Source organism: Trachypithecus francoisi, unplaced genomic scaffold (assembly GCF_009764315.1).
Source record: "Trachypithecus francoisi isolate TF-2019V2 unplaced genomic scaffold, Tfra_2.0 Lachesis_group2, whole genome shotgun sequence".
NCBI lineage: Eukaryota > Metazoa > Chordata > Mammalia > Primates > Cercopithecidae > Trachypithecus > Trachypithecus francoisi.
Genome location: NW_022681465.1, coordinates 35,657,732 through 35,682,795, shown reverse-complemented (window position 1 = coordinate 35,682,795; position 25,064 = coordinate 35,657,732). Strand labels below are relative to the sequence as shown.

The 25,064-nt window shown below is 35.9% G+C and overlaps 1 protein-coding gene and 1 long non-coding RNA gene across 2 annotated transcripts in view; one reads left to right on the top strand and one right to left on the bottom strand.

Annotated features, from left to right (window-relative positions):
• The window catches only part of LOC117064862, a 371,488-nt gene extending 360,860 nt beyond the window's left edge, over positions 1-10,628 (bottom strand). Inside the window, exon 1 of the long non-coding RNA XR_004429714.1 lies at positions 10,542-10,628. This is a non-coding gene — a long non-coding RNA (uncharacterized LOC117064862). The remainder of the gene's footprint in view (positions 1-10,541) is intronic.
• Positions 10,629-10,692: 64 nt separating this feature from the next.
• The window catches only part of FAM174A (family with sequence similarity 174 member A), a 50,487-nt gene continuing 36,115 nt past the window's right edge, over positions 10,693-25,064 (top strand). Inside the window, exon 1 of the mRNA XM_033179030.1 lies at positions 10,693-11,346. Within this exon, the coding sequence (XP_033034921.1) occupies positions 10,913-11,346 (434 nt within the window). The 5' untranslated portion in view covers positions 10,693-10,912. The remainder of the gene's footprint in view (positions 11,347-25,064) is intronic.

Here is a 25,064-nt window from a genome sequence, read left to right as displayed (position 1 = left end):
ATACCACCTCACTCCTGAAGAATGGTCATCATTCAAAAAATCAAAAAATAAGAGGTGTTAGTTTGGATCTAGTGAAAAGAAAACACTTTTATGCTGTTGGTGGGAATGTAAACTAGTACAACCAGTATGGAAAACTGTGGAGATTCCTTAAAGAACTAAAAGTAGATCTCTAATTTGATCCAGTAATCTCACTACTAGGTATCTACCAAGAGGAAAAGAAATCATTATACGAAAAAAAAAAAAAATACTTGCACATGCATTTATATAGCAGCGCAATTTGCAATTGCAAAAATATGGAAGCAGTCCAAATGCCCATCAATCAATGAGTGGATAAAGAAAATGTGAGCGATATATATAGATATATACATACACAATATACACACACACACACAAACAAACACACACACACGCACCCCATGGAATACTACTCATGCCAATGAAATATTGGCATCTGCAGCAACCTGGATGGAATTGGAGTCTATTATTTTAAGCGAAGTAATTCAGGAATGGAAAACCAAACATCATATGTTCCCACTCATATGTGGGAGCTAAGATATGAGGATGCAAATGCATAAAAAGGATACACTGAACTTACTTTGGAGATGTAGGGGAAAGGGTGGGGTGGGGAGGGATAAAAGACAACATGCTGGGTACAGTGCACACTGCTTGGTGATGGGTGCACCAAAATCTCAGAAATCACCACTAAAGAACTTATTCATGTAATCAAACACCACCTGTTCCCCAAAAACCTATTGAAATAACAAAATAAAGATTTACTTAAAAAAAGACAACAAACATCATCATATAATGATGAAAGGATGAACTCAACAAGAAGAAATAACAATTCTAAATATATATGCACCTAGGTCTGGAGCTCCCAGATTCATAAAGCAATTATCACTAGATCTAAAAAGAAAAGAGATAGACAGAAACACAATATTAGTGGAATACTTCAGCACTCCACTGAAAGTACTAAACAAATCATCAAGGCAGAAAGCCAACAAAGAAATAATGAACTTAAATTGCACTCTAGAACAAATGGACCTAACAGGTATTTACAGAACACTCCATCCAAGAATTGCAGAATATGCTTTCTTCTCATCAGCACACAAAACACTCCCCAACCTCATAGTGTAGTTTACATGTTTATCCAGCATCACTGACCTGCTTATTCAATTTGCCATTGCTTCTTGGTATACTTCCTCTTGTTGTAATTATTATTATTATTATTTTATTTTATTTTATTTTATTTTATTTTACTTAGGTTGAAATTGAAGATACATATGCTACTCTTGGCCAACATCCTAGCCTAGTGCACTGCAACCTCAAGAAAGGGATTTGATTTACAATATCATGTTATTAACTATAGTCACCCCACTGTGCAATAGAACACCAGAACTTATTCTTTCTAATTGTAATTTTGAATATCTCTGCATAGATAGAAGAGAGGAATTTGAATGTTCCCACCGCACACAGAAAAATAAAGGTTTGAGGTGATTAATATGTTAATTACCCTGATTTGATCATTATACAATGTATATACATGTATCAACACATCACATTTTACCCTATAAATATGTATAATTGTCAATTTAAAAAGTTTTAAAGAGCTTTGAAAAATATACAGAATATGTAAATAAATGTGAATACAAATTCTTATTATGTCTTATTAGATATATGTAAGAAAATATCACTCAATTACGGAAAATATGTTAAGGAAAGTAGAAACTAGGAATTCCAGTGTTAATATCCACACTGTTCCTATGTTTTGTTTAAAAACATCTCTGTTCAACATGAATCACTAGAGGATACAAATAAATACACTAATCCTAGAAACATACAATGAACATCCTGTTACGTGAAAACTACTTATTCTCTCACAGAAGAAGAAAGATGAAAAGCAAACTCTGCAATTTAAAGGCTTCCTGATTAATCTGAAGCCAAGACAAATATATGGAATGGGAAGAAAAAAAAAAAGGCAAGTATTTAAGAATGATGTTGATCACAAGACACTATGTTAAAAATTATTTCACTTGTCACCAGGGAAAAAATAATCTCCATTCTAAGAATGTATTATTCTAGGTTTTTTTATAAACATTTTTAAAATGTGTTGCTTGTTTGATGTGATTCATTAATTCATTCATTTATTCATACTTTCAATTGACCAAATCTGTATTGAGCACTACATGAATATCCCCAGTAACCTCTAAAGGTATGGTAGCTGCTTCACACCTATACTCCCATAGTCATAAGGCAGTCTGCCCCACTTTCTGGCCACATCAGGAAAGTTCTAAGTTGACACCTGAAAATGTGATATGTGTGGTATGTGTGTGTGTATGCCATAGAATACCACTCAGTCACAAAAACAAAAAAGAACAAAATAATGTATTTTGCATCAAAGATGGTACTAGAGGTCATTATCCTTAGTGAAATCACTCTGATACAGAAAGGGAATAATTGCACGTTCTCACTTACAAGCGGAAGCTAAACAAATGGGTATACACGGACATTCTCATCAGCACACAAAATATACAGAGTGGAATAATAGACATTGAAGACAACAAAAGGTGGAATAGGAAGGGTGGTGATGATTGAAATACTACCTATTGGGTATAATGTACACTACTCGGGCAATGGGTAAACTAAAAGCCCAAACTTCACCTCTACACAATACATCTATAGAACACAACTGTACTTGTACCCCTTAATCTATGAAAATAAAAAAATTAAAAAATATTTTTAAAAAGATCAAAAATGTGAAATTCAAAGTTTGTATATAATAGTGGGATTTCTGAAGGAAAATATATTTGAATATCTAGGATCAGAGAATAAAAGGAATTCAATATAAAATAATATTAAATTATATGTTTAATATTTAATCTTAAATATTAAAATGATTTAAATGTGCTTATACATTCATTGGGAATGTCAAATATATGATTGTATTATTAATTCATTTCATTAGCAGAATACAAGAAATATGAACTTATGATGAACAAAAAGGTAAGTTTCTTTTGGTCAATCTCCAAAAGTCTCTTGAGGTCTGGGCTTAACTGTGTCTTTGGAAAGATTTCTGTCTTGATAAAACAGAAAGAATCATTCACTACTACTCTTTTTGTTGTTGTTTTTGTTGTTGTTTGAATGTTCCTTTAATTTATCTTTTTTTCTTCAACTTTTAAGTTCAAGGGTACACGTGCAGGAGTGCAGGTTTGTTACAGAGGTAAATGTATGCCACAGTGGTTTGCTCACACATCATCCCATCACCTAGGTATTAAGCCTAGCACCCACTAGCTATTCTTCCTGATGCTCTTCCTCCCCCACACCACCACTCCTCCCACAGGCCCCAGTGTGTGTTGCTGCCCCCATGTGTCCATGCGTTTTCATCATTCAGCTCCCACTTATATGTGAGAGCATGTGGTGTTTTGTTTTCTTTTCCTGCATTAGTTTGCTAAGGATGATGGCTTCCAGCTCCATCCATGTCCCTGCAAAGGACATGATATGTTTTCTTGTTATGGCTGCATAATATTCCATGGTATATATGTACCATGTTTTCTTTATCCAGTCTATCATTGGTGGGCATTTAGGATGATTCCATGTCTTTGCTATCATGAATAGTCCTGCAATGAACACACACATGCATGGATCCTTATAAGAAGAATTATTTATATTTCTTTGAGTATATACCCAGTAATGGGAATGCCGAGTCAAAAGGTATTTCTGCCTGTAGGTCTCTGAGGAGTCATAATACTATCTTCCACAAGTGTTGAACTAATATACACTCCCACAGTGTAAAAGCATTCCTTTTACACAGAAATAAAATAATACCCTTTCTTTCTTTCTCTTGCCTGATTGCCTTGTCCAGAAATTCCAACACTCTGCAACCTCACGAGAATCTGTTTTTTGTTTTTTTTTGGTTTTTTTTGACTTTTTAGTAGAAGCCATTTTGACTGGCATGAGATGGTATCTCATTGTCGTTTTGATTTGCATTTCTCTGACGATCAGTGATGTTGAGCTTTTTTTATATGACTGTTGGTCACAAGTATGTCTTATGAGAGTCTGTTTATGTCCTTTGTCCACTTTTTAATGGGGTTGTTTTTTCTTGTCAACTTAAGTTCCTTGTAGACTCTGTGTATTAGGCCTTTGTCAGATGGACAGATTGCAAAAATTTTCTCCCATTCGGTAGGTTGTCTGTACACTCTGATGATAGTTTCTTTTGCTGTGCACAAGCTCTTTAGCTTAATTAGATCTCATTTCTCAATTTTTGCTTTGGTTACAATTGCTTTTGGCATTTTTGTCATGAAATGTTTGCCCGTGCCTTTGTCCTTACTGGTACTGCCTAGATTTTCTTCTCAGGTTTGCACAGTATTGTGTTTTACATTTAAGTCTTTAATCAATCTTGAGTTAATTTTTGTACATGGTGTAAGGAAGGGGTCCAGTTTCAATTTTCTGCATATGGCTAGCCAGTTCTCCCAGCACCATTTATTAAACAGGAAATTTTTTCCCCATTGCTTGTTTTTGTCAAGTTTATCGAAGATCAAATGGTTATAGGTGTGTGGCTTTGTTTTTGAGTTCTCTATTCTGTTCCATTGCTTTGTGCATCTGTTTTTATACCAGTGCCACTCTCATTTGGTTACTGTAGCCTTGTAGTATAGTTTGAAGTTGGACAGTGTGATGCATCCAGTTTTGTTCTTTTTGCTTAGGATTGTTTTGGCTATTCAGGTTCCTTTTTCATTCCAAAGGAATTATAAAATAGTTTTTTTTTTTTTTAATCCTGTACAGAATGTCAGTGGTAGTTTAAGAGAATTAGCATTGAATCTATAAATTACTTTGGGCAGTATGGCCATTTTTGCAATATTGATTCTTCCTATCCATAAGCATGGAATATTTTTCCACTTGTTTAGGTCCTCACTGATTTGATCAGTGCTTTTGTTTCTCCTTGAAGAGGTCTTTCCCTTCCCTTGTTAGCTGTTCCTAGATATTTTATTCTTTTTGTGGCAATTGTGAATGGGAGTTCATTCCTGATTTGGCTCTCCGCTTGACTGTTGTTAGTGTATAGAAATGCTAACAATTTTTGCATTGATTTTGTATCCTGAGACTTTTCTGAAGTTGCTTACCAGTGTAAGAAGCTTTTGGGCTGAGACTATAGAGCTTTCCAGATATAGAATCATGTAATCTTCAAACAAAGATAATTTGACTTCCTCTCTTCCTATTTGAATACCCTTTATTTATTTCTCTTGCCTAATTGCCCTGGTCAGAACTTCCAATAGTCTCTTAAATAGGAGTGGTGACAGAGGGCATCCTTGTCTTGTGCTGGTTTTTAAGGTGAATGCTTCCAGCTTTTACACATTCAGTATAATATTGGATGTGGGTTTGTTATAAATGGTTCTTCTTATTTCAAGGTATCTTCATTTGTTATACATGGCTCTTATTATTTCAAGGCATCTTCCTTCAATATCTAGTTTATTGTGAGTTTTTAACATATGCGATGTTGAATTTTATTAAAAGCCTTTTCTGTATCTATTGAGATAATCATATGGTTTTGGTTTTAGTTCTATTTGTGTGATTAATTACATTTACTGATTTGCATATGTTGAACTAACCTTGCATCCCAGAGATGAAGCCAATGGGTTCGTGGTGGATAAGCTTTTTGATATGCAGCTGGTTTTGGTTTGCCAGCATTTTGTTGAGGATTTTTGCATCAACATTAATAAGAGATATTAGCCTGAAGTTTTCCTGTTTTACTGTATCTCTGCCAGGTTTTGGCATCAGGATGATGCTGGCCCCATGAAATGAGTTAGGGAAGAGTCCTTCCTATTCAATTTTTGAAAATGATTTCAGTAGAAATGGTACCAGCTCTTCTACCAGTAACTCTGGTAGAATTCAGCTGTGAATCTATCTGATCCTAAAATTTTGTTGTTGCTGTTGGGCTATTTAATACTACTCCAATTTCAGAACTCATTTTTGGTCTATTCTGAGATTCAAGTTCTTCCTGGTTCAGTCTTGGGAGGTGCATGTGTCTAGAAATTTATCCATTTCTATGAGATTTTCTAGTTTATGTGCATAGACGTGTTTATAGTATTCTCTGATGGTTGTATTTCTGTGGGGTCAGTAGTAATACCCCCTTATCATTTCTGGTTGTGTTTATTTTATACACCTCTCTTTTCTTCTTTATTAGTCTAGCTAATAGTCTATTTTATTACTTTCTTCAAAAAGCTAATTCCTGGATTCACTGATTTGTTTAAGAGTATTTTGTGTCTTTATGTACTTCAGTTCAACTCTGATCTTGGTCATTTCCTGTCTTCTGCTAGCTTTGGGGTTTGTTTGCTCTTGGCTCTCTAGTGCTTTTAGTTGAGATGTTAGGTTGTTAACTTGAGATCTTTCTAGCTTTCTGATGTGTTCATTTAGTGCTATGAAGTTCCCTCTTAACACTGCTTTAGCTGACTCCCAGAGATTCTGGTATGTTGTCTCTTTGTTCTGTTTAGTTTCAAACAACTTCTTGATTGTTGCTTTAATTTCATTATTTCCCCAAGAGTCATTCAGGAGCTGGTTGTTTAACTTCCGTGTAGTTGTGTGGTTTTGAGTGAATTTCTTAATCTTGAGTTCTAATTTGAATGCACTGCGGTCTGACAGACTGTTATGATTTAAGTTCCTTTGCATTTGCTGAGGAGTATTTTACTTCTGATTATTTGATCAATTTTAGAGTGTCATGTGGCAATGAGAAGAATGTATGTTCTATTGTTTTGGGATGAAGAGTTCTGTAGATATCTATCAGGTCCATTGATCCAGAGCTGAGTTCAGGTCCTTAATATCTTTGTTAATTTTATGTCTTGATGATCTGTCTAATATTGTCAATGGGATGTTAAAAAGTCTCCCACTATTATTGTGTGGGATTCTAAATCTCTATATAGGTCTCTAAGAACTTGCTGTGTGAATCTAGGTCCTCCTGTATTGGGTGCATGCATATTCAGCATAGTTAGCTTTTCCTGTTAAATTAACCTCTTTATCATTATGTAATGCCCTCCTTTGTCTTTTTTGATCTACTCTTTTTAGCATTATGCTAAATTCTGAATATTGAGTAGTGAATAAATGAGACTGACCCTTGCTTCACAGAACTTAGGTTCAAGTGGTGATAATAATCACACTAATTTTGAAATCTTAAGAGTGTGTTATAAATGAAACATACAAGATCTGTACTACAAATTTTGTAAACTGCTATTTTAGGTAGAGTGGACAGGACAGTATGTCTCTTAGTTGCTTTCAGGGAGCAGGATAAGGCAGTTGCTTCTGGCTGGCAGAACTCCAAGGATTAGGCATCTTAATGTTGAGTTTCAGTATAAGGAAGCCCATTTGTGATATACCCTAGTGTCAGCTTCCAAATGGCATTTATAATAAAGTGGTCCTTTTGATTTCCCGTCTTCCTTACTCAGAACTTCATTCCACATTATAAATGGAATAGAGTTAGTATTTAATGCCTCTCCCAAAAAATGGAATAGAGTTAATATTTAATGCCACCTCCCAAAAAAGTCCAATATTCAACTTGTCAAAAAAAAAAAAAAGGAAAGAAAAAAAGAAAATGTGCATTATCTTTCCTTCCTTCCAAAATCTGATTTTGTCATGTTCTTCATCTTGATTAATGGCATTATTATTCTCCCAGATGTGCACGCATAAAACCTTGGCATCATTCGTTACCCCAAATTCCCATCTGTAGCCGTCCTTGGCAGTAACTGGCACATGCAAAGTGCTAAATGATTCTGAAATCTTAGAATCAAACTAATGTTTCCAAATGATTAGGGAAAGCTATGTTCTAATGCTTCTCAAAATGTAGCTCTCAAACACCCAAAACAGAATCAGAAAGGGAATTTGTTAAAATTGGAGATTCTAGATCACTATTTTAGAAATTCTGGACAGAATTTTTGGAATTGGAGACACGCATTTTTAACAAGCTCTCAGAGTGATTTTCATGTACACTGAAATCTAAGAATCTCTCTCCTTTCCCTTACTACCTGCATCCAGATATTGTCATACACTGTCCATTTCCCTAACTTTTTTCCCATTACTCCAATCTCATAGGCCTCTATAGCTCCTAGGACTATCCACTAACCTGCTTGGTGCCCAGCGCTTTCTACCATCACTTAAACTGGCTATATTACTGCCAGGTTAAACTTTTTAAGTGCAGATCTCTCTTGACATAGCAACCAACCAACTAAACAATAACGATAACAACAAAATCAGATTTTTCAGAGATACTCAATTCTCAACAAAAGTGATCTTAAGGCAACATAGCTAGAAGTTATTGTGCTCTTTTTAGAATATCATATTGTTTGTAAAACATCATTATATAATGACATCTTGAAATCTGTCACAGGAATGAAGAAAAACTTTCCAAGGAGAAGAAACTATGTTTTGTTTGTGCAATACAAAGTTACAATTTTGGGCACAAATATCTATGTAAAATACAATCTTTCAAACTAAGTAAAATTGGTTGTTTATGAATTTTTCTCTTAATTTTAATATACTTGTTCATTTACTTGTTATCAATTGGCTTGCAAACAAGTTATACCAAGCATAGGATATAAAAATAAATAAATAAATAAATAAATAAATAAGGGAAAAAAATCTCAGAATGAGAAATTTGTATCAGATTACTTAAATTCATCTGCATACTAGGAAAAGACCAACATAATTCTAATTTGTTAAGGAATGCAGTAACACAGCTATGTTTCATGGAAATATATTCAAAAACTATTGGCCTGCTGAATAAAATCTGAACTCTTCGTTCTTGTATTGAATAATGATTGTGAATACTAGTTGAGTACCTAGTATGTACCAGATGTTATGCTATCAAACATTACATGAAAAATACCCCATAATTTTTCTTATTTTACAATGGAAGTAACTGAGACACAGAGTAATTGATTTGACCAAAATTCACATGATTATAAACAACAGAGCTGGATATTGAACTCTGGCAGTCTAATAGCAGAGATAGATTATTAACTGCCACTTTATTATATTCTCCTAATTAAGTATTACCATGATTTGATTCTAGCTTCTTAATCAACTGTTCCTAGAATAATGTGGCATAAACTATAACCATAGAAATATCAGTGGCATACAACAAATAAGCATTTATTTTTCACGTCTTTGGTCAAGCTACGGTTGACTAACTTAAGCTAACCTTGGCTGCATTTGGTGCCAGGCTATAGGCTTAGTTATAGTTTACGCCAGATGTCTCACAGTCTACTAGGATCAGAGGACTATCTGGGTCATGTTCTTTTCAAGGTTAGGGCCAGAACTCTCTGCAGAGAGGGCAGGCAAGTGTAAGAGGGAAAAGGAATAATGAGGTGTAGGTGTGTGTATGCGCGTGTGTGTGTGTGTGTTTCTGGCTCTCTCTCTGTATATATCTATCTGTATCTGTCTCTCTTTTAGCAATGGAAACAATAACTTACTCAAAAGACCCACGTATACCCTTGACAGGCCACTTCTAGTTATCTGCACAAATTGAAGTTCCGTATTACCCAAGTCAAAGAGGCAAGGAAGATATTATTGAAGACTACTGCCGTCAGGAAAGGGGATAGAACTCTTCTAAGCTCAACTCCTCTAAAAGAAACAAAGGAGTGCAGAGTTTTTAACAGCTATTTTGGGAAGATCATGGGCCATCCGAGTTTGCTGATTGACTTTACCCAAAGGAAAAGTAAATGTTCTCCTCCATGACAGGAGGTGGTTTTACAACTGGAAGCGAGAAGCCTACAGCAGTTAGGCTCCTATCCTCTCACGCAAAATAAGAGATGGCCCACTATCTTCCTTGCTGATTACCTTTCAAAGGCATGACTTTCCATACCCTTGAGATAGTTTTCAATTACAAAACTGGCCAGAAGCTTTAAAAAATATTTACATCTGAAAAGGGAAGAGAAAGAACTTACAATGGTAAAGTTTTCTAAAGTAAATGCTCTTCATATATATATACACACACACACACACATGTATATGTGTATATATACACTTTTAAGTTCTACGGTATATGCGCACAACGTGCAGGTTTGTTACATATGTATACATGTGCCATGTTGGTGTGCTGCACCCATTACCTCGTCACTTACATTAGGTGTATCACCTAATGCTATCCCTCCCCCCACCCCACGACAGGACCGGCGTGTGATGTTCCCCATCCTGTGTCCAAGTGTTCTCACTGTTCAATTCCCACCAATGAGTTAGAACATGCGGTGTTTGGTTTTCTGTCCGTGCAATAGTTTGCTCAGAATGATGGTTTCCAGCTTCATCCATGTCCCTCCCTGCAAAGGACATGAACTCATCAAAGTAAATGCTCTTTAGAAAGGGAGGTCAGGGACCCATAGGCAGGAAAAAAAGCCTGCTTAAAGCTTGTAATCAAGCTGAGGAAAACTAAGCCCTTCTGGCTTACAGATTAAATGTGTTATTGCAGTTTGACACGAATGAATTCAGATTATGAGTTTCCAATCTCTCTGGGTTCCTGCATGAGAGAGTTGCTGTACATGTTACACAATCTCTTTTTGTCTACTTACTTTCTTAATACGCATCCTTGACCGCTCCTCACTAACAGTGAAAAGAGCAAAGCTTCCAGGACGCTCACGTCTTCGTTTTTCACACAAGTGCGCTTGCGCACTGGGCGCTGGGGCTCTGACGTCACCAAGTGCACCCTGCCCCTACCAGTTAGCAACCGAAGGCGTCCTTAGCAGCAGTGGCCGCTGAGATGTACGAACTTCCGGTTCTCCAGGCAGCTGCCACTGCTATAGCCTCTGCCACCTGCCACGACCGGGCCTCTCCCTGGCGTTTGGTCACATCTGCTTCATTCTCCACCGCGCCCATGGTCCCTCTTGGAGCCAGGGTGGCGGACCCGGCGGCTCCCGGGTGGTGAGAGCGCGGTCCGGGAACGATGAAGGCCTCGCAGTGCTGCTGCTGTCTCAGCCACCGCTTGGCTTCCGTCCTCCTCCTGCTGCTGCTGCCTGAGCTAAGCGGGCCCCTGGCAGTCCTGCTGCAGGCAGCCGAGGCCGTGCCACGTCCTGGGCCTCCTGACCCTAGACCACGGACATTGCCGCCTCTGCCACCGGGCCCTACCGCTGCCCAGCAGCCGGGCCGTGGTCTGGCTGAAGCTGCGGGGCCGCGGGGCTCCGAGGGAGGCAATGGCAGCAGCCCTGTGGCCGGGCTTGAGGCGGACGATCACGGAGGGAAGGCCCGGGAAGGCTCAGTGGGTGGCGGCCTTGCTGTGAACCCCAACCCTGGCGACAAGCCCATGACCCAGCGGGCCCTGACCGTGTTGATGGTGGTGAGCGGCGCGGTGCTGGTGTACTTCGTGGTCAGGACGGTCAGGTGAGGCAAAGCCTCGGTGGGGCACCCCCGTGGGCCTGAGATACGCAAGCCAGTGATCTCCAGCAAGGCTGACTTCTGTGACCCTTTCCCCCTTCGCCAGCATCAGGGACTCGTGCCTAAGAATATGACATTGACTTTCTTAAAAGCCTGTTACCTTTGGAGCAATTTAAACCTATAACTAATTGCTGCCTTTTGTTTATAAATTAGTGCCTTACCTCCAAATCTCTTCATCTGACCTACGACCCACGTCAGCCTCAAAGGGCACCCTTTCTCTGAAGTGAAGATAATCTTTATTCCCTAGAATTTTGACTATTCTGTCTTGTAATATTTCTACTTTTCTAGTCTACATTTTTGTATACCAATTGGTCAAAATTGTGCCATTCAGAATGCAAACTCTTGAAAGACATGATATCTATTTAGTAGGTTTGTGAGTCTTACAAATTATTTGTACAGTGCTGCCACTTAATAGGAAATCAATATATATTTGAGTGGATTAATAGTAATATGGGGGTGCCTTATGGATATTTTATTTTTATAAAATTCAGGAGAAGAAAAGTTCTTTCTTACTATCAGTGTTTCCTAGTATTGGCCTTTAATCTGCCACCTAAGTAATTCACTTATACCTAATTAGTTGAGAATCACCTTCCTGAAGATTTGACATACAGAGCCAAGACCTCATCATTAGAAGCCAGCAAAGACACAAGGTGAGGGAAAGCTGTCTAGCAGTTTCCTTCATTATAAAATAAGTGTAGAGGGTAGGTTTGCAGATTGTGTTTATTGTTTTCAAAATTACTTCACGTTTTTCCCATAATTACCCTCTGTATTGTAATTTAACATATTTCTTTAAACTGATTATTTAAAGTGAAACTTTCCTTTTAAAGAAGTCGTTATTATCATGAGTGGAAAACCAACATCACCATCACTTGACTGGTTAAAAAATAGTGTAAGCCAGTAGTTCTTGGCATGTGGGCCAGGCAACCACACAGTTGGGAGTTTCACTAGACCTCTTCAGGGGACCTACAGTATTAAAACTGTTTTCAAAATAATACATTCTGTTACAGGCTTATAGGGTACAAATAGTTCATTGATATTGTTTCAGATTCCACATTGCAACTAATCTTTAAGAAACTGCTTGTCAAGTTTTGGTGTAGTAGTATCATAAAGGAATAACCGCTCAAATATAAAAGGGCTATTGCAATGTTTCTTTCCATTCCAAATTTATATCTGTGTGAAGATGGAATTACTGTATATGCTTCAACCAAACAACACATTGCAAAGGATTTAATGCAGAAGTAAATATAAAAATCTATCTGTTTCCTATTTTTTATTTCTATTTTTTATCTACTCCTATCACTTTAAGCCAGATATTAAAGGGAATTGGAAATAAAAATCTACATGTCATTCTTTTTACGTTTTTTTTCTTTTTTGAAAAATAGTTGTTTTTCATAAAGGTTATGTTAACCTGTAATGTGTTTACTATTATTTTAAATCAGTTGATATGTATAGGTTTTCTCAGGTTTAATTAATATGTTAAAAGTTGACATGTGTAATTCACATAAATATAAGTTCTTTTGGATTCCTGAACAATTTTAAGAATGTAAGGAAATCCAAAACCACGGGTGTAAGCAATATTATTTGAGCTAGATATTGTTGGTTCACAAAGGCCAGCAAATCTGCACTCATACTCTAAGTGTTAAAAGCATATTGCCACCAAATTGAAACTTTCTTCTTAATATAAAGAAAGATTAAAAGAATATTGAAACAAATTATTTTCCTCACTATATAACTGTTATTTACTGCTGTCTGTGTATATTTTCTATAAAAATGCATGGCCCCTTGAGTGTTGTATCTCTTAAAATGTAAATTATAGGTATAATGATAATTTGGGGGGAATAGTCCTTGCTTTTTTTTTTTCCTTTTGCTTCCACCTTTTTAATAATTTTAAGTACACATATTCATTACCTTGATTTTCTGTCATTATTGTTGTAAAACTTGGACAGATACAATCTTTCCAATCTGATCCTATTGCATGACTTGATAACATGATGTCTGTTAACAGCCAAATTCTGAACTATGGCTAATAAAAACTGCATTCTTTAACCAGCACCTAACACATTCATGCAGTCCAAGTCCTACACTTACTTGGCTGCCTGGCATCGAAAGCTTGAATGATGCTAACAGTGTCTGGGCAGTGTTCAGAACTCACACTTTTTGCTTCCAGATTGTAGTTTTCTTCATTATCTTGGTGAACGCTCATTTTGGCTCCCATTTTCAAACTATGTGTGACAGTGCACTGAAATTAGTTATTTGTGCCAAGCAAGAAGAATGGGCCAAAATCATTATTTTCTTAACTGATTTGAGGTGATGCAGAAAAATATTTTACTTGTAAAATTTTATTACATCGAACCACATGAGACTTTCAAATAGTTTTGTTAATCTAATTCATTTATAGTGAATACATAAGTAATAATAACTTCCTTTTTGAGTCTGGAAACATTCCAAAGAACAGTCATATTCTCACTGTAGAAATACAAAACATATGTATATTTATATGCAAGGAACACAGTAGGGACAAAGTAGATTTCCCAAAATGAACACTTAATCTCTATGAGAAGAGACTTCTCTGTCTTATTCTCCCCTTTATCCTCAGTGCTGAACATCATGTGCAGTATATGATGGGCACTGAATAAGCAGTTGCCTAATGGATGAGCACTCTTCATGTATTATATTGCTGAACAGGTCCGTGGTAAGGATTTGGAAATTTAAGGATAATTGCTATTTACTGACAGAATAAAGAAATGTGAAGATTTCAATTAATACTTTTATTTTCTTCCTCTCAGTAGGACATTCACAGTAAAATATATAAGTCCGGGGAGCGAGGATGGGGGGAAATCACTCTAGATGGCTGTTAGTTTGAGCACATATGGTAATTATATAAAGCAATTTTTGTCATAACTGAATAATGATTCTAACCTTAAAAGCAGGGAATTTTTCCTTTTTCATGCAGGGAATTATTTCCTTTTTCATGCCATGTCATTGCTGGTTTTTCATTTTTTATTCAATTTGGTATATTGAAAGGAAATCAATGCTTAGAGTTTAACCCTCTACTTTAAAAAAAAAAAAAAAACCACTATGCTCTTTAGCAAGTCTCTTCCAATTTCAAGAAAATATGGTGCTCATGCTCATATGGTGGAGATGAGCCTGAAATTTATTATGTTAGCTTTTTGGTAAGCAGTCAGTATTTATTCAACTGACCAGTACTGTGCACTGGGCATACAGTTTTGAGCAAAACAAACATTTCTGCATCTATAACACTTACATACTAGAGGAGCAGAGGGGCATTAACCAAATAATCACATAGATAAGTACATAAAGGATGCTATGAAAGGGCATTAAAAGGAACATCCTATTAACACATAGTATATAAGAAATACAGAATATTAATTTAATTTGAATGCTTACCTAGCCCTATATGCTAAGACACTACATTAGGTTTTTTTGAAGAACCATACTTTGTAACTGAAAGATCATTTTAGAGCTTTTACTTATCATCCTAATAGCTGATAGTTAATAATTGATAATTTATGTGTCAGATATAATGCTGCATACTTTATGTGCCGTTTGAAATTCTTGCAAAAACCTTCAAAGTAGGTACTGTCATTCTTACTGAGGAAATTTAGGCTGAGCAAGGTTAAATAACTTGGCCAAGGGTGCACCGGTAGGACCTGCCCAAACCCAGCTCTGCTGGAACTTACCTAACATGTTCAACCATCATGCTGCTTCCTGTGATCGTTTAAAGTAACCAGTTTAAAGTGATATTGCACATAAAGATGGCTAGCTTATTTATGGAGAAAAATAAAGTCAATAGTGTATGCCCAGTGCCTTTCTGTTTAAAACATATGATTTTGTTGGATGTTAAATCTCCAAATTTTACCTTTTTGAGAAGTGAGTTAACATTGATCATCATGTTCATGCCAAGGTGAAATAATGTTGTTTCCTACCTCAACTCCCTACATTCCTTCCCTCATCCAAAGATTTTCCTGATTTGCTAGACATAGTCAGAGAATGGTAATATTTTAAAGAAACATCTGTTAATATGGTCACACATATTTCCACCTTAGTGGAGCAAGTCACTAATGATTTATATATGTGAGTTTAATCACCATTTCTCTTTTGTCTGGTTACTTAAGAATATGAGTTAAGTTTTCTTTTTCTCCTAGAAGTCCTGTGGTTCCAGCCCTATTTACAAAATTATAAAACATCCATAGAAATCACTTAATTTAAGCAAAACCAGGAGTACTTTTGACTATTTAACCACTTATGTATTTAGTGACTGTCACTAATTCAGTAAATATTATTTACCACCTATTCCATGCCATTACTAAGTTCTGTGATGAGGATTAGTAGTGCACAAGGAAAGTCCCTGACTTCATGGCACTTCCATTATAATTGTTTATATCTCCTTGGAAAGTGGAGTTTTCCTAACATGTGTAAATTGTACTGGTTTGCCATTATTGCTTTAGCTAGGCAGTGTATGTCAAATGTTTTATATATAAAGAAACCCAGAAACTTGGAAATGTATTTAACAAGCACAAGTTCTCAAGTAATGATTTTTTTTTTTTTTTTGCAAAGATGAAACTTCCCTTCACAATATGTTTGCTCATACACCTAAAATATTTTGAAGTGTTAAGTTAGTTTGCTATGTGGTCAGGTGCCAAAATACCAAGATGATGATATAACTGATATGTCAGCAGTCAGTGTGAAATGATAGAATGCTCTGTTTTTAAGTTATATTTGTTATATGTGCAGTTCTGGGAGGTAAAAGTGGAGAAATACTAATTTGTTAGGGGTGTTGAGGCCAGAGTAATGCTTGCTCATGTAATACCACACATAGACATTGATATCTATACTGGATAAATGTATGAGACTACTTGCCCTGATACTATCCACCATAGACCTTGCCTAGTGATCTCAAGAGCTGAGGAGATCTTTGTCTCACCACATCAATAGCCATTTGCTTTATGACACCCTGGCTCAGGAGATTTGTAGGACAATGCTGAATGTGGACTATGTAAAGAAGTAGTTTGACAAGTTATCATATGGGCCACCTTTAAACCCACACAAATCTGTTTCTGATAAATTTGAATAACTGTTACATCTCTCAAACTGTTCTGAATATTAGGACTTCAAAGATAATAAAGACATCATATTTGTGTTCAAGGACCTTATCTAGTGAAGGAGTACCACTGCTTTTTGTGGTAATAAACTAAACTTTTGTGAATATGGCAGCAAGAGATCAAGCTATTTGGAGAAGGCTACTCTTGAATATCATTCCTATTAGACAAGGTCATCTGAAAAATCACTTAATAGCATAACAAAAACTATTATATTTGTATAGAAGACTGAAATATTTATCTCTAATCAACATAAATCTTTTACAAACTTGCCCTGTAACTATCTATTTTCAGTTGACCTTTTCTCCTTGGATGTATTTCATTTCACTCTTAACTGTGCAGGCAGGGAGAAGCATTGGATGAGAGCTATAGAAAGGGGTCCATTTAAGAATGGACTATCCAGTCTTGTTTAAATGCCATTAGAGGGGAAAGAGCCAGTACAGAAGGAAATATTGAAGATACAGGAAAGGAAGATACCTAAGAAGACATGAAGGAGGGAATCTAAATAAAGCTCTTATCATAGGACAAGAGAGAGATTTTCCACTGAAGTGTTCCCATTTCCATTCCTTTCATTCTTTTATACTTTTTGTGGTCTGGCTTCTAATTCTACCACTCTAGAATTAATCATGCAGAAGATGATTACTAAGCACATTATCTCAGTTTCATGGATATGTCCCCCTCTTTTCTGTAGTACTCAGTGCACTGGTTCTTACTTTGACTTCTGAGACATCTCTTCTGGTTTTCTTCTTACCTCCTTGAGTATTTCATGCCCAGCTTCTTCATGAATTTCTTATTCCATGAACTCTCCTTCCTAATTAGCACTCTTCTACAAGCTAAGGTAGGAGGATGGCTTGAGCTCGGGAGCAGAGGTTGCAGTGAGCTGAGCCATATCTTGTCTCTATATGTGTATATATAGTGTGTGTGTAATATATATGTGTATACACATACTGGGTATGGTAGTACAGGCCTGTAAGTTCCAGATGTTTGGGAGGCTGAAGTGGGAGGATCATTCAAGCCTAGGGTATCAAGACTGCAGTGTGTCATGATCACACTACTGCACCCCACCCTTTGTGACAGAGCAAAACCTTGTCTCAAACAAACAAACAAACAAAAGTTAATGAAAAATAAAATGTAAAATTCCAGTCCATTAGACACACTAGCTGCATTTTATTTATTTATTTATTTATTTATTTAGAGACAAGATATGGCTCAGCTCACTGCAACCTCTGCTCCCGAGCTCAAGCCATCCTCCCACCTCAACCTTCCAAGTAGGTGGGACTACAGGCACATGCCCACACACCCAGCTAATTATTGTATTTTTTATAGAGATTTGATTTTGCCATGTTGCCCAAGCTGGTCTTGAACTCTTCAGCTCAAGTGATCTGCCTGCCTTGGCCTCCCAAAGTGCTGGGATTACAGGTGTGAGCCACTTTGCCAGCTGACTAGCCACATTTTAAGGGCTAAATAATCGCATGTTGTTAGTGGCAACTGTATCAGACAGAACAATGCAGAATATGTCCATCATTGCAGAAAGTTCTATTGGATAGCACAATTCTATGGCATTTCATAGGATAAATGTTCATACTCTTTAATTTAGTATTTAATTAGCTCCTTAATCAGATTCTTTTTTTTTTTTTTTTCTTTTTGACATGGAGTCTCCCTCTATCGCCCAGGCTGGAGTAGAGTGGTGCAATCTGAGCTCACTGCAACCTCCACCTCATAGGTTCAAACGATTCTTCTGCCTCAGCCTCCCCAAGTAGCTGGGACTACCGACCATCATTTTTTATTTTATCTTGTCTTCCAATCTCCAGCGAACTATATTTTTATGGAAGTACATTTTTCAAGGAATGGAATTCTCTGCATTCTTTCTTTCTTCTCTTGTTTAACTCCTGGTTGTCTCTGAAGATGAAATGGAACATGTACTCTACTGGGAAGTCTCTGTGATTCCAGACCATTTTGAGAACACCTGTATTATGACATTATTTCCAGTGGACTATAATAGTTGGTTCTGTTTCTATCTTCTTTTCTACACTGTTTGCTCTTTATGCCCTTATTTAGAAAATAGTAAATTTTCACGTGTTTTCTGAATTAATATCAAAAGGAAATAAGAAATAATATATCAGCTGGATATGGTGGCTTATACCTGTAATCCCAGCATTTTGGGATTCTAAGCCAGGAGAACTGCTTGAATCCAGGGGTTGAGACCAACCTGGGCAATATAGTGAGACTTCATCTCTACTAACAAGAAAAAAAGAAAAAATTAGCTAGTTATGGTGACCTGTGACCCCAGCTACTCAAGAAACTGAAGTGAATCACTGGAGTCCAGGAAGTCAAGCTCATACCCCTGCATTCGTACCCCTGCATCCCAGAAACAGATGAGATCCGAGAGACAGAGAGAGAGAGAGATTGAGAGAGAGAGAGAGAGAGAGAGAGAAGAGGAGGGGAGGGGAGGGCAAAGGAAGGGGAGGAGGAGGAGGAAAAAAGGAGAGAGAAAGAAAGAGAAAGGAAAACAATAGAAAAGAAATACTGTATGTGAAATCAAAACATGTAAATGCAGATTAGAAATGTGAGGTAGCTATGTGAGAGAGGTGTTAACATCAATCCTGCAATAATGTAGTCATTTTAATTCATTTCAATTCCATACTGGAACCTCATGATATATGGTTGTGCAGAGAAGTCAATTTTTTTAACAGGTGTATATTATTTGCATGTATTTACCCAAGATAATGTGTAGATTATTCACCAATGTATATCTAACATGACTGCAGTCCTAGAGGTATTAGAGTACAACCAGAAAATGCGTTCCTCTGTAATTGATAGAGGTTGAATGTGGGACACAATGGAGAAACTAGATTGAGATGCTTCTGGTGAGTTATTGTAAAGTTTTTCTGAAAACAAAATCAATAGCATTTGAACATTACTATCAACTGGTAGCAATGCTCAGGTGGTATCTACCAATACACTCTACCAGTGTTCCTGGACCCATTGCTACAGCAAGCATCTGTTCTAACTAGATGGTCCTTATGCCCTGCCAGTTGTTAAATAGCTAAATATCTTGAGTGTCACCTCTACTCCTACTCTTCAAAGTTCTTGAGTTCTTTTGTCATGATCTCCAGTGCCCATTGTGGTATTTCTCTTTATATTATTGCATTTGATTTTAATTTTATCTTTGGTGAAGACTACATTTAAAAAATTACTTAGGTTTGATCTTTTCTAAAATATGATAAATATGATACATTTTGAAATTGGGTTGAAAGATATGTTGGTAATTTGCATTGTTAGTATGGTATAAAACATATCTACAGAAATACTTAAATCATAAATTGAGAATCTTATAGTAATTGAAATCACTTTCTTAAGAAATCAGGTTTTCCTTGGCATTTTTGGAGAGATTTTTATTGCTATATTCTTTAATAATCCTTTTATTTTCTGGAAGAAGAAGTTGGTATAGAGTTGAAAATTGGTAGAAAAACATGAAGATGTTGACTGTTGTAAGATTTTGATTGGCATGTAATGTCAATTCTTTCTGTATAGCCAAACTGTATTATGCTTTTGTAATGTAAAAGTGATAATATATACTATGATTTGACTTTAGTTATACTGTAATTTTATGCATTCACCACTCATCTCAATAGTAAAGCAAAACATCCAAAAGATAAACTGTCTCTGCGTTTCTGTGCTAATTAATTTACATACATATGAGCATATGTGTAATTTTCCATGCATGCCTTTATTCCTGTAGTTAATATAATAGTTTTAGTTTTAACTTTTTAATTACTGAAATCCATAGAACAAAATTCACAGTATTAATATATGTTACATGTTAATAAAATGTATGACATAATTTTAACCTTGTATTATCACTTACAATTCTTGTTTAAAGGAACTATTATTTTTCCTGTCATTATGTATACTGTAGATACCTTAAATTTATATAGATGTTTACAAAAAACCTTATAAAATTATTTGGTAAATGTTATCTTATTTCAGCCTCAACTCTGAGGTGAATAGATAATTTTTCAAATTAGGAAACTGATATGAGAAGCTATGTATTTTAATCAGTATAGTACAAGTTACAGTTGAACGAACAACTTCAATCTAAATGCCATAATACAATGAAATTCTATTTCTTCTTTAAGAAAATTCAGCCGCAGATTTGGGCTATCCTCCAAGACAGTTGTCCTCCATGTGTTAACAGCAATTTAGCTGGCTTTAATGTTTGGTCTTGCCATGCCAACATATGTCCTTCACAGTTGTCAGAGCTTGGTGAAAGATACCAGAGAATGCACAGGAGCTTTCAAACGCCTTAACCTAGAAATGGCACAGTTACATCTGTTCATGTTTTATTGACCAGTCCTAGTCATGAGGCTACTATGGGAAGTGAGTAGGTACTATGTGTAGGGGGCAGGGGAATGGAGGTCAAGATTTGATGAACACTAATAATATCTGCCATATGAAGTGATAGGCCAAAGGTAATATTGCTGGAAGAGTGCCCAAGCTCCTGCAGAACTCAGAGTTTGAACTCTACTTTTGCCATTTCTTCTATATTATTCAGTGAGTTCTTGAAGTAATTGATTGATTATATGTTTACTCTTTCATTGGTATGAATTTGAATCTTAAAAAATAGTAGAACAAATTTCTATTGAGCCTGGAAATAATACACAGTTAATACTTTTTGCCATTAGCTTGGTCTGCACTATCTCCCTTTGCTATCTTATTAGTTATATGCACTATACCAGATACACATTGATACCCATTGCAAAACTATCCCAAGTCTTCGAAAAGTGATGCTGCCATAAACAATCAACGAAATTACTTGTTTTTATTTTCTTCTTGCTGTCCACTGCTTACTGTGTAGATGTTTTTCTATCCCATGGCTTCTGGCTTCTCTGAGTTTTTGCTTTCTTGTGATCTACTATGACTTGTCATACTCTTTATTCTACATAATGTCATTTTGACTCCTTTAGTCTTTATCACCCATTACAACTGACTTATGTTCATGTGTGCATATATATGTGCATATTTTCTTCCATATTGACTTCCCAAAGTTGATATTCTGATTGGTTTATCTTATCTTTATGAGCTAGGCCACATCATCCATCACAATCTACCATAGGGATTGACAGTCCTAGTTTAGAAAGGTGCTTATCCCAGGCTTGTATTAGTTATCATTGGAAATAAGTGATTTGTCATGGTAGAAAATATGATTAACCATTTCTGCCCATTCATTAAAAAAGTGTGAGTGGAGCAGTTTTTCTGAGGTCTGGGGACAGTGGACATGACAGATTCCATGATACCATGCCTTGTGCATTGTTTTAATAATGTAGATTTCCATATTGTTTTAATGGTGGGATCCTAATATATAAACTAACTAAAAGCAATAATGCACTGATTGGCCACACCTCCACAGAAACCTAGGACGCTGAAGAGCCCAGTTTGAAAACAGTCGTGTTCTTCAAATTGGGCTGCCAAATCTCTGAGAAAATGTGATGGGAATGATATGATCTACAAGGAGATGGGAAAAGTGTACTAAGCTGAGAAAGCAAGTATAAAATGAAGCTGTGAAAAGTTAGTGAGCTTTTTGGTGGCAATGTTATTTAAGATTGAAAATTTCTGATAAAATATTTGATTGGTTTATTCAAAGTGGAGGGATTGCTGATAGAACCTGCCTGAAAGATTCTTAAAGAGTATCACAAGGAAACATACATCCAGATGATATACAATAGCAATGTGGCTCAGATAAACTAATATGTTAAGTGTCCTTATCAGTTACGAAGTTTTTAGCTATAAATAATAAAATATCCAATTAAAAGTGAGTTTAACACAAGGAAATATTTTGTCGTTGTCATTTACTTATCATGTATATGAATAGGCCCAGGTTTGGTTCAGTGGCTTTGGGAGATTACAAGAATTCCGTACTTTTCCACACTTGCCTTTCTGTAGGATGCCTACCTCTCCTCTAAATATTATGTTCTCACTCAATAGTATCTTAAGCAAGAAGGGAGGCCTTCTCTATCCTTTTGTTTTGTTTTTTAATCAGGGAGAAAAATCTTTCCTGGAAACCCCACTACCAGAGACACGCCCTTCCATCTCATTTTTCTGAACTGCTTCATCTGCTTACTCCTAGACAATGACTGGCAAAAGGAAAATTATATTTTCATGATTGGTTTGAATCAATTATTATGGCCATTATGTACTCCTTAAGGCTGGGATCTCTAAACAAAATCTTGGTTCTGTTAAGCCAGAAGAAGAAAGTTGCCTCTAAACAAAGCAGATTCTATTACAGGGATCAAAATTAAGAGAGAGACTCATCAGAACAACAACTAATCAAAACAACATAATTATACTTGTTAATGCAAGTAGCTGCCAAGTTATTATTATTATTTTTACTACATAAGGATGAATTAGAAAATATAGCTCAACTAAAACAATTATCTAGTCTGGTATAATGTGAAATAGTTGTTTTGAAGTTTAGCAGACTGTTTTCACCTAATTTTTTGACCTTCATTAAAATTACTTAGATTCATTAGGAATACATTTTGTCTCAATATTTTAAAACACAGACTCAGTAGTCAAATTACTCGTGTATGAATCTTAGCTCTACCATTCACTGTCCCACATTTAATTTTCTCTAATTTCTGCCTTTCTGTGGATGAAATGAAGGCACTTAACCTATAGGATTGTTATGAGGATCAGGTAATATTTATGAGCTGTTTAGCTTAATGCCTGGTGTATGTGCATGCACAGACAATATCAGCTCTTCTTAATTGCATGTTTTTGCATCTGGAATTCCAATTACAATTTATCTGGGGATTTTTACTATGTTTTTAATACCTCTGTCTCATAAACTATTAATATTATCACTGTTTTCATTTTTGTACTTTAATTTTCTCGCTTATGAAATAGAAGCTTTAAATATATAGATATACAAATATTGTTATATATTATAAATATTTGTATATTTGTATTATGTATAACTTAAATCTCTGTGTATTTATATATATATATATGTGTGTGTATGTATCTATGTATATATATCTGTGGTACCTGACTGCTAAAGCTATAATCAGCAAGATGGTAGAACTGACAGGGCTGTAGATAGAGTCAGTGTAAGGGAAATGAAAGGTTGGTAATAGAGCCAGTGAGGGGCTACAAAGGATGAATCTTGGGGGGTACTGAACTGTAGATAGGACTTTAAGGTTGATTGGGAAATAAATTCATGGTAAAATTGATAGGCCAAAGGTAATATTGCTGGAAGAGTGCCCAAGCTCCTGCAGAACTCAGAGTTTGAACTCTACTTTTGCCATTTCTTCTATACTATTCAGTGAGTTCTTGAAGTAATTGATTGATTATATGTTTACTCTTTCATTGGTATGAATTTGAATCTTAAAAAATAGTAGAACAAATTTCTATTGAGCCTGGAAATAATACACAGTTAATACTTTTTGCCATTAGCTTGGTCTGCACTATCTCCCTTTGCTATCTTATTAGTTATATGCACTATACCAGTGCATATGGAGGTCAGAAATGGAGGTCAGAAGAATTATCAAGTCTCACATCCTGAGCCTTAGGGCCTAAAAGGGAAGACAAAGTAATTCATGTCAAGACAAAGAGGAGATATGACAAGGAAACTAGGTGTTACATACTTTCATATGGAATACTTCAAAGCCAAACTATATAACACTGATTTAGGATTTACTTTACCTGGGGGTATCTGCTAACATGCCCTCAACAGGAGACAAACCTAAGCACAGGAACTGATTGTATGTACTGAATTACAAGGAGTTGGGAGAGAAAAGGTATCTATCAAGGAAAACAAGGTTGCAGTGTCCTGAACATACATGAACATGCTTTTGATTTTTTTGTTGTTGTTGTTGACCTTTGGGTGTTAGCAGTAAACACTTTATTAGAATTCAGCACTAGCAGGATACCTTGTTGGAGGAACTTTCTAGTTAATGATACACGTGGTCAAGATTGTGGTAGGGACAGAGCTTGATACCTATCAGGCTAATGGAGAGGGCTTTTAAATAATATGAAAAAATGCTAAAGGAATTCAAAAGTACAATCTGCAAACTTCAACATGGAGTCACATACATTTTAATAGCTCCTAAGAGTTTATGTCAAGGTCACTAATTATAATGATCCTGAGAGCTTAAAAAGAGACTTTTTAAAAATTTCATTTTCTTCTGTATAGGATGACAGGAATATCTTTAGCATTGAATACGGTTCCATATAGAATGCTGAGAAATTAAAAGCAGTACAAAAAGCCAGTTTGGCTTTTGAAAGGATAAACTTGAGTTATTTGTAGTATATATGAAGGAAAACTGTGTTTTTAGAATATGGTAAATTTACATACCAAAAGGGACAAAAATAAAACTCCTCAGCATAGGATACTAGCTAAATATTAGGGATTCTAGTTGGATTAGAGTATGACAGTTGCCTGGACCATACCTAAAACATCCTAAATGAAATCTTAGAGCTCCTGATGTGAGTACATGTTTAATGTTTTTAAATATCCTAATACTTTTTTTTTTTTTTTTTTTT